The sequence below is a fragment of the Colossoma macropomum genome, unplaced genomic scaffold (genome assembly GCF_904425465.1).
Source record: "Colossoma macropomum unplaced genomic scaffold, Colossoma_macropomum, whole genome shotgun sequence".
Lineage (NCBI taxonomy): Eukaryota > Metazoa > Chordata > Actinopteri > Characiformes > Serrasalmidae > Colossoma > Colossoma macropomum.
Window position 1 is genome coordinate 24,393,106 of NW_023494807.1, and position 13,748 is coordinate 24,406,853.

At 37.4% G+C, this 13,748-nt stretch overlaps 1 protein-coding gene across 1 annotated transcript in view; it reads left to right on the forward strand.

Moving 5' to 3' along the window:
• Positions 1-613: 613 nt before the first annotated feature.
• LOC118797383 (SLAM family member 9-like) overlaps positions 614-13,748 on the forward strand; it is a 30,565-nt gene continuing 17,430 nt past the window's right edge. Inside the window, exons 1-2 of the mRNA XM_036556723.1 lie at positions 614-677; positions 2,244-2,405. Of these exons, the coding sequence (XP_036412616.1) occupies positions 623-677; positions 2,244-2,405 (217 nt within the window). The 5' untranslated portion in view covers positions 614-622. The remainder of the gene's footprint in view (positions 678-2,243; positions 2,406-13,748) is intronic.

The following is a 13,748-nucleotide window of genomic DNA, read 5'->3' on the forward strand; positions in this document are numbered from 1 at the left end:
CACACACATTATATATATATATATATATATATATATATATATATATATATATATATATATATATATATATACACACACATACATACATACATACATACATACACACACACACACACACACAGAGAGAATATTGCACAGTCTTTTTTAAAGTAGAAGAAGACACAGAGAAGCTAATGAAGAGAAACTAGACTAACCTCAGAGGAAAACCAACAGGAACTGACAGACAATTTTAGAGCCTGTCAAGTGTGTCATTAGGAAACATACAATAGATTAATTCTATAGAAGTACACTCTGTGAAAACTGCTGTTACTAGTCCTAATGTGCTCAGAGTTCAGCATGAAAAATAAATGAAAGAATGAGGAATGAATGAATGTAATTGACAGCCTCCTTATTGTATTCAGGTCTTAAACAAATTAAACCCATATATATATATATATATATATATATATATATATATATATATATATATATAATTGATATTTAGCATAGAATATTCTGTCACTTGTTCCTTATAAGGTCTGCATGAACATCAGCACATTAGTAAACCTCTCAGAGGCAGTGAATAGGACTTTCAGAACTTCCTCCTTCACTGATATTGAGGAAGTATCTCAGAGGCTCTGCAATGGCGATGATGCTACAGCTAAACATTGTTCTCTCCACTCTGATCTCAGTCACAGGTAAACAATTCTCTGAACTTCAGCACTATAGAGGTTAAAATGTATAATGAATCATTTTTGAGTCAGTCTAAAGAGCGTAATATGAAGAGTGTAAGTGATTTTTTCAAGTGTGAAAGTTGTGGTGAGAATTTGTGCTAAAACAATATAATTTTAAAATGTTCAAAACATTCTGAGATATGTTAGTCACTGGTGAGCTGAATAAGTAAAGTTGTGACACGCCAACAGAAACCAGACCCTCGCGGAGTAAAAGGGCTAAAGTTGTTTTAATAGAGTTAGGCAAAGGCTTGGTCAAAGAACAGGCGTGGGTCAAATCCAAAAGACAAAGGCAAAATACAACGATGATCATATCACCGTGCGAACAAACACCAAGGGGCGAAAAAACAGGCAGAAAGGTCAAAAACACTGATCAAAAACGACAAGCAAAAGTGCAAAAATGGGCCAGGCAAAAAGGCAGAGTCAAGTACACAAAGCAATGGTCAGATACACGGCAAACAACAGATCAGAAATAACGCTCACTAAGTTCATAAAGAAACAATACCTCGCACTGAACTTAACTGAAGCCCGGGCTTATAAACTATCCTGCCTCGATCATATAATATAACACACAGGTGCAAACAGTTAGTACTCCGGGGAACGCGAGCGCTGATAGGAGCACGAAGCCCGTCCGAAGTCATGTGATCCCCCACGGTACTGTGGGTAATGGAGTCCGTTAAGGTCTCCGAGTCAGAAGGAAGTTGTCTAGTCATGTGATCTTCCTGATGGTTTTGGGAAATGAAGTCCATAGCGTCTCGTGATGCTGGTGAATGCGTGACAAAAGTAAAAGCAGGTTTAATCCTCCATACTATTAACATACATAATCTACACAAAGAGAGCTGATCTGACTAAACTGCATACCCTCAATTTATATCTTAGGGGCTAAAACTTTTCTTTTAACCTTGTTACACTGTTTGTACAACAAAATATGTCAAACTTGACTGTATACTATTTAATGTAATGAATGTATTGTTCTATGGTTTTGTTTACTGAGTTTAGTCCTCCTGCTCTGTTGTTCACTCCACCTGCTGAGTTTATATCCGCACAAACAGCTCCAGATAAACACGCATTTACTGTTTACTTTGAACTAGCATTACAGCCCTTTTAAATGCTAGTTTTTAAACTAGCATTATAGCCTTATATTTGATGTAACTGGCTTTATTGCACACCATCACTCCTCCTAAACACTGGAAATTTTACTTACAGTTATTACAGTTAAATAAATGAAGCTACAGTGAGAGGAAACATATTCAGACAGTTTTTGTTATTAAATATTCACTCAATATTTACACACAAAGTCTTCTGACTTATAAATATAAACAAAAAACAGACATTTGCATATGGCTGTATATTAACTAACAAAAACAAAAATATTTGAATACTTGTTTGTGCTCACTGCATGTATAAACATACAGTGTAAAGGTTTTGGAAATTAGTCATTAACATGCCACACAGTAAGATAAAGCAGGCACAATATAATAAAAGGTTTCTCTCTCTCTCTCTCTCTCTCTCTCTCTCTCTCTCTCTCTGCAGCATCCAGTGATGTGTTTGGATTGGTTGACAGTTCTGTTCAACTGGACATACGGCATCCTGTACTGGAGTTTGATGAATTATTATGGGTTTTTAACAGAACTAATAATGTTCTAAATTATTATACTGAATTAAAAAAAACAGAACAGTATCCTGGTAATGAAGGCAGAGTGGAGTTCAATGAGGAAACCTACAGTCTGACACTGAAGAACTTACAGAAGACTGATAGTGGACTGTATGAAGCAAAAGCAGCTGGTAATAAAGTCAGAGTTGTTGCTGAGTACAGAGTCTCTGTGTTGGGTAAGTCTTATAGAAAATCAGTCAGTCAGAGGAAACATGCAGTCCTGACACAACATTTAGACACTGTAATTTTATCTATTCTTAATAATGTGAAATATCGAGTTTCTCTGAAGGCTAATAACACAAGGTGCACTGTCCTGTAAGGTACTTGCTAATTTCAAGTAGTACACTGCCCAGGTCATATAAAAAACACAAGATTGAAAAAAAAAAACAAAGTGAACAGATTTGTCACTGAAAACAAACCTTACTGCCTACCATCCTGCTGCGTCTCACTTTATTTTCTGTTTTTTCATCATCTGAGCTTTCCTCATCCTCACTCTCACATATTTCACACTATTCACGGCCATTTTCTCATCTTTTAAACTCTCTCTCTCCCTTGATTTGATGGTCACTTTCCTTTTGGTCATTGGTGTTTGAACCTCAAAGAGAAAAAGTGAGTCAGTGAAACCAAAGTTGAGTTAAAGTGAGCTCTTTCTTTCTCTTCAGTGCCACTGATTTGTGACAGCCTGGTTCCTTACGCAGCTACTGGATCTCAAATCTGCTCAGCAAACACAAACGAAATTCTGTCATTTATACACTACATAGCCAAAAGTGTGTGGACACCCCTCCTAATTACTAAGTTCAGATGTTTCAGGGTCCGTGTACCTTCTGTTCATTTAATTTTCATTTCAAAATCCAGTATTGAAAAACAGGAAACGGGTCAGTTCTCGTTTTTTGTGGTTCTGTCATTGTCAGTGGAAAAATCAGGAAACAGCTTAATTTATAGTTTCACAAACTTGTCATAAAATCAAATAACAAATAAACAGAAATAAAATAAAGGTTCGTATTTTATTCATCCACACTTAAATATTCCCATCACTTTGAGCAGAAATAAAGTGCAGAGTGCACATATGGTCGCAGAAGCTCAGAATACAGGCCTGTAGTTCTGTCATATTGGTAGACTTTATTATGTTTTGTGTAGGTGTTTGTATACTTAACATGCACAGCTGTGCTGTACCTGAACAACAATGAAATGATATGAGAAAGAGACTCTCGTACTGCACACCTGACACTTAACGCGGGGGGCTTCATACTCCCCAGACATCTTATTTCCAGATATTTTGGATCAATAAAATACGACCCCTTATTCCATTAATGTTAATTTGTTGTTTGATTTGATTATTAGTTTGTGAAACTGTAAAATAAGCTAGGTCCGTGTACCTTCTGTGCATTTGATTTTCAATTCAAAATCCAGTATCCAGTAAAATTTCCTATCACTTCAACCAGACATAATGTGCAGAACGCATGTATGGTTGGAGAAGCACACAAAAAACGCGCGTTAAAGCTGCACCGGGGGTCTCTGTGCTCAGGACTCTGTGTTCAGTTTGCCTTCACATGCCTTCAGAAATGAGAATCGACCCATTTGCCATTTTTAAATACTGGTTTTTAAAATGAAAATCAAATAAGCAGAAGGTACACGGACCAAATGTGTCCCGCAGTCATGCATTCACCAAAGACAAACACTGGCAGTAAAATGGGTCATACTGATGAGCTCAGATGACTTTAAACACTTTTGCCACAAGTCAGTTTGTGAAATTTCTGCCCTGCTACATCTGCCCTGGTAAACTGTAAGTGCTATTATTGTGAAATGGAAGCATCTAGGAGCAACAACAGCTCAGCCATGAAGCACAAGACAACACAAACAGAGGGGCTGCACTGGAGTGCTTAAAAATCACCTATTCTCTGTTGCATCACTCACTACAGAGTTCAAGAGAATACCAAAAAAAAGCGCATTTGGAGCTTCGTGAAATGGATTTCCATGGCTGAGCGCTGCACACAAGCCTCAGATCACTATGTGCAATGCCAAGCGCTGACTGAAGTGGTGTAAAACACGCCACCACTGGACTCTGGAGCACCAGAAACATGTTCTCTAGAGTGATGAATTATGCTTCACTATTGGTCAGTCTCATGCACGAATCTGGATTTGGCAAATGTTAGGAGAATGCTACCTGCCAGAATGCACAGTACTTACAGTAAAGTTTGATGAAGGGAGGATAATCGCTGTTTTCAGGATGTTTTTTCCTTAGTTATAGTGAAAGGTCAGTGGTCCAGCATACAAACACATTTTAGACAATTATATGCTTCCAACATTGTGGCAAAAGTTTGCCCCTGTGTACAAAGTGAAGTCCATAAAAACATGGTTTGATGAGTTTGGTGTGGAGGAACTCCAGTGGCATACACAAAGCCCTGACCTCAACCCCACTGAACACCTTTGGGATGAATTAGAACGTCAACTGCAAGCCAGGCCTTCTCATCCAACATTGGTGTCTGACCTCACAAATACTCTTTCAGCCACAGACACACTTCAAAATCTTGTGAAAAGCCTTCCCAGAACAGTGGACGCTTTTATAGTCGTCAACTCCATATTATTGCCCACGGTTTTTAAAATGGGATTTCCAACCAGCTCATGTAGATGTGATGGTCAGATGCCCACAGACTTTTGGCCATATGATGTATTATAGTTATAATATATCTAGTTATATTAACAAATACGAGATGTCTGTTCTTTTTGTGTTTCTTACATGACCCCTTTTAAGGGTAATATAGGCAGATGAGGTGCTGACTTACTTGTATTCCATTTTTTTTTTTAGTTCAGGCTCTATCTATTTGCATATCGGGCTTGTCTTCCCCTTGTTTTACTTACAATCTCTGTGTTCTCTTTCCTGCTCAGTTATGTTCTCCATGCCCAAATTAAATTTGTTGGCAACAACATGTTGGGACGGGGCATGTTTACCACTGTGATGCATCACCTTTTCTTTTAACAACACTGTATTTGTGAGTATTTGGGAACTGAGAAGACCAGCTGTTGTAGTTTTAAAACCGAAATAGTTTTCCATTTTTGGTTGATGTAACTGCTCAACAGTATGGGTTGTCCTTTGTCGTATTTTTCATTTCATAATGTGCCAAATCTTTTCAATGGGTGACAGATCTGGACTGCAGGCAGGCCAGTTTAGCACCTGAACTCTTTTACTATGGAGCCATTCTTCACAGATGTGCAAGTCACCCATGCCTTGTGCTCTAATGCATCCCCATACCGTCATGGAAGCTGACTTTTGAACTGAGCTGATAACAAGCTGGGTGGTCTTTAGCCCAGAGGACGCAGTGTCCATGATTTCCAAAAAGAATTTAAAATTTTCATTCATCAGACCACATGACACTTTTATATTTCGCCTCTGTCCATCTTAAATGAACTCACACCCAGAGAAGGTGGAGGCGTTCTGAATCCTGTTTACACATGGTTTCTTCTTTGCATGGTAGTTTTAACTTGCATTAGTTTCCTGAGTCTATTCAGTGATTTCCACTACAGAATTGTATTGTTTTTAATGCTGTGCTCTCTGAGGCCTCGAAGATCACGGCTAGCCAATACTGGTTTTCAGCCTTGTACATTGCATACAGAGATTTCTCTGAATTCTCTTAATCTTTTAATGATATTATGTAACATAGATGATGGAATTCCCAAGTTCTTTGCTATTTTATGTTCAGAAACATTACTCTTGGACTGGAAGCTATTTACCTGCACAATCTTTCACAGAGTAGTGAACACCTCCCCTTCTTTACTTCTGAAAGACTCAGCCTCTATGGGATGCTCTTTTTATACCCAATCATGTTATGGACCTGTTGCCAACTTTTTTAGTAGCACATAACTTTACCAGTTTTTTGTTGCCCCTTCCCAACATTTTCTAAACGTGTTGCTGACATCAAGTTAAAAATGGGCATATATGTTTAAAAAAAACAATAAAATTTCTCAGTTTCAACTTTTGATATGTTGTCTCTGTACTATTTTCAATTAAATGTAGGCTTCAAATGATTTGAACAATTATTTACATTTTGCGCAGTGTCCCAACTTTTTTGGGAACGAGGTTGTAGATAAGCTTAATAAAATCATGTCCAAATACCAAGGAAGTTTTGAATGCTGAAAGAAATTTCAATAAATAGACCTGCTTGCCTCTCAGACAGCTAAACACAAAATGTATTGATCTTAAACTAAATGCGTAAAGGATAAATTTAAAGCTGTATATTTCAACCTTCAACCTTCAAAAATGTAAGTGATTAAACTAAACCTCAATTTACAATTACAATTATGGATTTTTTTTTTACATTTTCTTGTAACTATTTCTTAGAAGAGATTTTACACAGTTCAATTGAACTAAAATTTACTTAAGATGTTATGCCACAGCAATGTAAGGAGCTGTTTTTGCAAATGAACATAGGTGTTTGGCTTGAAGTTCACTGGTTTTCAAAATTCATACATAATTCAATGGTTGAGATGTAAACAAAGCCATTCGGAGATTTGATGTGAAATGGTGCATTGTACAGAAACTTCATTTGCAATAACACTTCTCCATTTTAATGAATTTTCATAAACCATGTTTTTTATTGTGCAGTTGGGTTGTTTTGATTCAGTAAATATAAGTCTTTATTTTTTACTCTTTATTTAACACTTTGATTTTTTGTTAAATTAAATGTTTTTTAGAAAAAGAAGATAACTCCAATAGTCATTTCATGTTTTAGAGTTAAACAAAGCCATTTAATGGATATACATTTTTTGGCATAATATTTAACATTCTTTAACATAAACCAAGTAGGTAAAATGCTGAAAACTGCAACAAAACAGCTCATTAATAGGCAACAAGGTCACACCTCAGAAAATCCTAAGACTGAATCTCAAATGGCTCCCTGATCCCTGTATAGTGCACTTTGTGAGTTATGAAATTTTGTCTTCTACACCTAAATATTGCACTTTATGTCCAGTATGGAATTGTGCACACATGGCTGAGTGTTAAGAATAACTCATGATGGTCAGCTCGTTTTTAAAGGATGATGTTAACTGATTTTTGCTTTTCATAACTTTTCATTTACTACCCACTAAATCTGAAAAACACACTGCATGTAATCATCCAATATCAGAACATTTAATGATAGTGCCATATTTTAAAACTTTCATGAAACATGTCCAGTGTATTTGTAACTATTTTTTGTAATAGCTTGGTGTGAAGGAGCTTTTAGAGGCATCAACTGATTCAGGCCTTGAATTCCTGTCACCAGCATTATGAACAATTTTGGCCCATTTCCCACCAAATCACACTGAATGACTTTTACATCATAACCAATTAATTGGACAGAAATTTAGAAAAATCAGTGGAGCTCTTCTTTAAAAGCATTACTGAAATGAGGTCAATAAAAAAGCTTTTCATGTCCTTTTGATTTTAACTATAACATGCTAAACATAGTTTAATTTAGACCCTCAAACCACCAGTTCTAATTTAACAACTGAAAAGGACAGTTGATATTTTTTATTACACCATCACCAATGTCCAGATCGGTCTCAGCTACTTTAAAAGATGCTGACCAGTTTGAAAATACACAATGAGACTGCTAGATAACCAGCTTTTAATAATCTCTGTGATTACACATTACAGTGATGTGTCTGTATATCTTCTACCTCAGATCCAGTGGAGGCTCCAGTCCTGACTCACCAGCTAAGCAGAGACACCTGCAACATCACTCTCACCTGTAAAGGTCATGACCTCTCTATCAGCTCCAGCTGTTATAAAGAAACCTGTGAGGAGAAGGAAGTGACATCACCTGGAGGCGTCGCCCTTTCCCTGTCTGTCAGTGGCAGCACCATCATCTGTAACCATAGCAACTTAGTCAGCTGGAAGAAGGATGTTTTGGAGTTGAAAGAACTTAAACAACTCTGTGCTGATGAAGGTGAAGGTGTGAACACAGATACACACAGACACAAACACTGCCTCGAAAACTTTACATTAAAAGACCTTACATTTAAAACTTTATATTAACTTGTAATTAACCAGTTAGTAACATTATTATTCATTCTAGTGTGACAGTCTGACTCAGCAACAGACAAAATTCTCTCTCTCTCTTACTGAGTCTCTCACAGACTCCCTGTGTCTGACACACACTGTTGAAACTTATATTCTCAAGCATCACATGGGACAAACAGCAGGCGCCACTATACATTCAATTAAATAAAGCAATAGTCGTCCTCCAGTGTAGGCCAAACATATAAATAATGAAAAAAATGCAGTCATTAAAACAGTCCTGGGTCTTAAAGAGAAAATTCTAATAACAGATGCAGAAACACAGTGGTGAGTATTTACTGTGTATTTATTAAAGCTGTCTGTCAGCTGCAGATTCTCACCTTCCAGTATAATCAGAACATAAAATGGAAAAGCATTTTAAAGTGTTGATTGCCATTTTTAGGATTATCACTTCATGAATTGGAAGCTACAGCGATCGCATTATTAACATAAATGCTAGCAGCTAGAAAACAAATGTTTTTTGTACACACTTTATACTCTCAAGAGAAAATGTAAAGTTTTCTTGACTTTATACCTGATTCTGGGTAATTGTAGATATTTGTGTGAGTGTGTGTGCAAGTAGAAATCAGATAAGAGTCTAACAGAGTCTGTTATTATGCTACATAGATTCAGATATGCTAATTTAAAGCTAGCTAGAGAGCTTAGTTAGATAAACATACAGCATGTCAGATTTATGATATGAATCAAATTATAAAGTGTATCCAACACAAAGGCAGATTTATCTGCTCTTCTTTATCATCACAGGAGGCAGATTTCATCACACAGTAGATGTGCAGGTGGAATAAATGCAGGAAAAATACAGTTTCAGTTCAGAATGAACTCAAATCAAAATGTAATTTCTATCTGCTCTTCTGTGTTGTGGAGAAATTCAGCATCTTCCTCCTGATTAAATTTCACTGCAGACAGTCAAAAATTGCCCAAAAAAACACACATTTGTTAAACTCTTGTTAACGTCACACAGCCTTTTACACTATAAGTCAAATTTTCATTCCAATTACAACTAGCAGTGCATGTGTTTGACTGGATCAGTTGTTAATTTGCCTTTGTATTTAAATAATAAAGAAAAATAAACATAAAATGTGACTCGTGCAAAGTATGTCACACACAAACACAAACACACACACACACACACACACACACATATATATATAAATAAAATGTTCAACTCTACTCTTATTTTGCTGTTAAACTAATAAATAAATAGAAATTGTGCACCAAAATTGGCAGAAAAAAAAATGCTTTATTTAAATATGTTACATTTAGAGGAGCTGTTAACTTATTTTCACTCGGAAAATCATCAAAAAAGTTCTCCTGCTGTGAAGAAAGCCTCACCTACATGCCTCACTCATCCTCTTGATGATACGGTTACCTGTACAAACTCAAACTGGAGCTGTTTAATTACATACAGTATTTTACTCACCTTACAATGTACTGAGTTCTACACATATTCATGCCAACATATTGTCATGGTGGGCTTAACGTTCATTGATTTAATTCTCATTCTCACTTTGATACACTGCTAACAGCAGTCATGGGTTTTCCTAGATCTATTTCTTGTTTGTTGCTCTTATAGGCCTCTAACAGTAGTCACTGGTTACCATTAAATACTGTAAATTCTTCTGTACAATGACAGGCTGATTTCCTTGAAACAAGTTAGTTCTTTTCTATCTGGTCATCATATTTAATCCAACAGTGGGTTTTGTTGTGTGTGTTTCAGGTTCAGTGTCTCCCTCTGCTGGTGTGTCTGTGTGTTTGCTGAAGACTGTACTGTATTCCATCATTCTGACCCTCATGCTGTCTGCAGTCATCACTGTCCACATCAGAGAAAGACTGGCCAAATCATCTTAAAGACATGGATGGTGTTACACAGTTTATTATAGCTGTTATAGTTACATAATGCCCTATTCTGTAATCTCTGATTATAATCTACTCTACTGTATAGTTGTACCCAATAAGCTATTATCAGTTACTACATCACTTTTTTGCAGGCTGTAGCTGTACAGACCTCTAGCGTCACTGTTATAACTTCTCAGACATCAGCTGACTGAATGTACTAGAATACTGTATGTCGTGTCCTGTTGTTGTTTTTATAACCATGCAACAAGACTTATTTATGAACGAGTCTTCTTTTATTCAGCTCACCCACATGGTGTGTACTCTTCATTCTGCGCTACACAACACTGCCTGTCACGTGATGCGCAGATCACATAAATGACGTATATCACATCCCTCCTGTTAAGCATTTTCTTACACAACAAAAAAAAGTAACAATCTGTTGCATCTCTCAATATTTACACAAAGAAAATAAAACTTCACAAAACATTTTTTCTCTTTCAAGTTCACATTTTTTTTTTTTGTTAACAGTTTGTGACTTCTTTAGCTTTGCATTATATGCATATTTTACTGTTTTCTTTCTTACTATTTACATCTGTTCTATAAGTCTTTGAGGAGCTTTAATGGTTCTACCAGATCTCCTGACTTCAACTTGTTCCTCTGTTTGCTCCTTACTTTCAGTTACAGGTTTCTCAAGTTCTTTGCTGTTGTTGTCACTTGAGTTTGTGTCCTCAATTCTATTCTCTTCTCTTTCATGCACTTCTAGTAAATGTCTACGGTTTCTCCTGTATGTTACTCCTTCTTGAGTTTGTACCACATAGGACCTTGGCGCTACACTTCTCATTACATGAGCTTCTAAACTCCAATGTTTTCCATCATGTAGCCTAACTCTATCATGTGGCTTTAGTTCCTTCAGCTCTTTTGATCCTCTGTCATAGTATCTTTTCTGTACTTGTTTGGCTTTGTGTTTGTCCACTACTTTGCTGCTATCTTGTTCACTTTCTGTTTTGAGCAACTGTGGCATGCGAGTCCTAAGCTTCCTATTAAACAAAAGCTCTGCCGGTGACTTTCCATGAGACAATGGAGATGATCTGTAGTTCAGTAGTGCTAAGTAAGGATCTGTTTTGGAATCTATTGCTTTCTTTAGAAGCAGTTTCACTATCTTCACTCCATTCTCAACAAGACCATTAGACTGTGGATACTGCGGGCTTGATGTCACATGTCTAAACTCATACATTCTAGCAAAATTACGAAACTCCTCACAACTAAACTGAGGACCATTATCAGTCATCACTATGTCAGGGATGCCATGACGTGCAAAAAATGACTTAATGTGTGTTATGACCTGTGATGCTGAGGTTTCTCCCAATAGTGCCATCTCTGGGTAATGGGAGTAGTAGTCTACCAAAAGAACATAGTTTTTCCCATTCAACTCAAACAAATCTATGCCCACTTTGCTCCATGGTCTATGCACCTCACGATCCTCAATCCACATTGGCTCCTTGCTCTGCTTGACTCTATATTTTTGACAGGTTGCACAGGATTTGATGACCGTCTCTATGTCTAAACCCATGCCTGGCCAGTATAAAACAGCTTTGGCTCTTCTTTTGGATTTCACCATGCCAAGATGTCCTTCATGAATTTTCAACAACATATTGCGTTGCAACACTTTGGGAATCACTATTCTTGAACCCTTGAACAGAATACCATCTAACACTGACAACTCATCTCTGTAATTGTAGTATGGTGAAGGTACAGAACGTACTGTCCAACCTTGTGTGATTGCTTTAATGACCTGTTTCAATGTTTCATCTTCAGCAGTAGCCCTTGCTATTACAGTCCACATCTCATTGGATACAGGACAGCTTTTCCTAACTAGGTTGACATGTACCGTTTCATCCAGCTCATACTGTTGTACCGATACTGTTTCATCGTATGCACGTGATAGTGTGTCAGCGACCAGTAGTTCTTTCCCAGGTTTGTATTCTAGCTGTAAGTCATACTTTTGGATTTTCAGGAACAATCTTTGCACTCGAGGAGGTGTGTTGGCTAACCCTTTCTTTGCAATGGTCACCAGAGGTCTGTGATCTGTTTCAGCCCAAACTCTTCTACCATAAATGAATACATGGAATTTCTCACATCCATATGCGAGAGCGAGTGCTTCCTTTTCGATTTGTGCGTAATTACGCTCTGAAGCTGTTAATGCTCTTGACGCATAAGCTATTGGACGCCATCTAGTGCCATATCGCTGCAATAACACTGCACCTATTCCTGCTTTGGATGCGTCTGCCGAAATTTTCATCTGACGATCCTCATCAAAGTACTTTAGAACAGGAGCTGGCATAATTAGACTTTTTAGCTCCTCAAACTCCTTCTGATGGTTCATGTTCCAGTTCCACTGAGTAGTTTTACACAATAGGCTTCTCAACTGGCTTGTGTGACTAGCAAGGTTTGGAATAAACTTGCCTACATAATTCACCATGCCTAGGAATCTTTGAACACCTTCTTTGTCTGTTGGTGGTGGCATGTTTTTTATAGCGGCCACTTTGTTCTGATCAATCTCTACACCTTCTTGCGTTAGTTTTTCACCGAGAAATGTTATATCAGTCTGCCTGTACTGACACTTGCCCGAATTTAGCTTTAAACCATTAGCTCTAGCTGTGTCCAGTGCCATTTTCAATCTCTGGTCATGCTCTTCCATTGTCCTACCCCAAATCAAGATATCATCTATATATACTTTTGTACCTGGAACCTTTTCAAAGATTTGCTGGACTGTTCTGTGAAACACTTCTGGAGAAGAAGCAAGCCCAAAAGGTAACCTTTTAAAAGAATATCTGCCAAATGGTGTGTTGAATGTACATAGTCTGCTGCTCTCTTTGTCTAGCGCGATTTGCCAAAATCCTGCAGAGGCATCTAATTTTGAAAAGTACTTGGCACCTGCTATATCACCAAAAATCTCTCCCCTTGTTGGCAATTGATAGTGTTCACGTCTCACATATCTGTTCAACTCTTTCGGATCCATGCATAGTCTCAATGAGCCATCCTTTTTTTCAACAATCACAAGTGAATGTACCCATTCAGTAGGCTCTTCCACCTTCTCTATTATGTCTAGGCCTTCTAACCTTTGTAACTCTGTTTTTAGTTTCTCTCTTAAAGCAAGAGGTACCTTTCTGGCAGCGTGAATGACTGGTCTATTTGGCTGTTCTAGCTCAATTTTGTGTGTAACCTTGAGTTTTCCAAAGCCTTGAAAAACATCCGCATAAGCATTTTCTACATCTGTCACACTCTGTGCTTTGCTTTCAACTTTTAGCTCGTTTACTCGTTTTACCAGACCTAGCATCTTACATGTTTTCAGTCCAATGATAGGAGGCTTGGTACCCTTCACAACAACAAATGGTACATCGAATCTCTCACCTTTTATGCACATTACTACCATGCATGTACCCACTGTAGGGATAACTTCCCCACTGTATGACTTCAGTTTCACTTTATC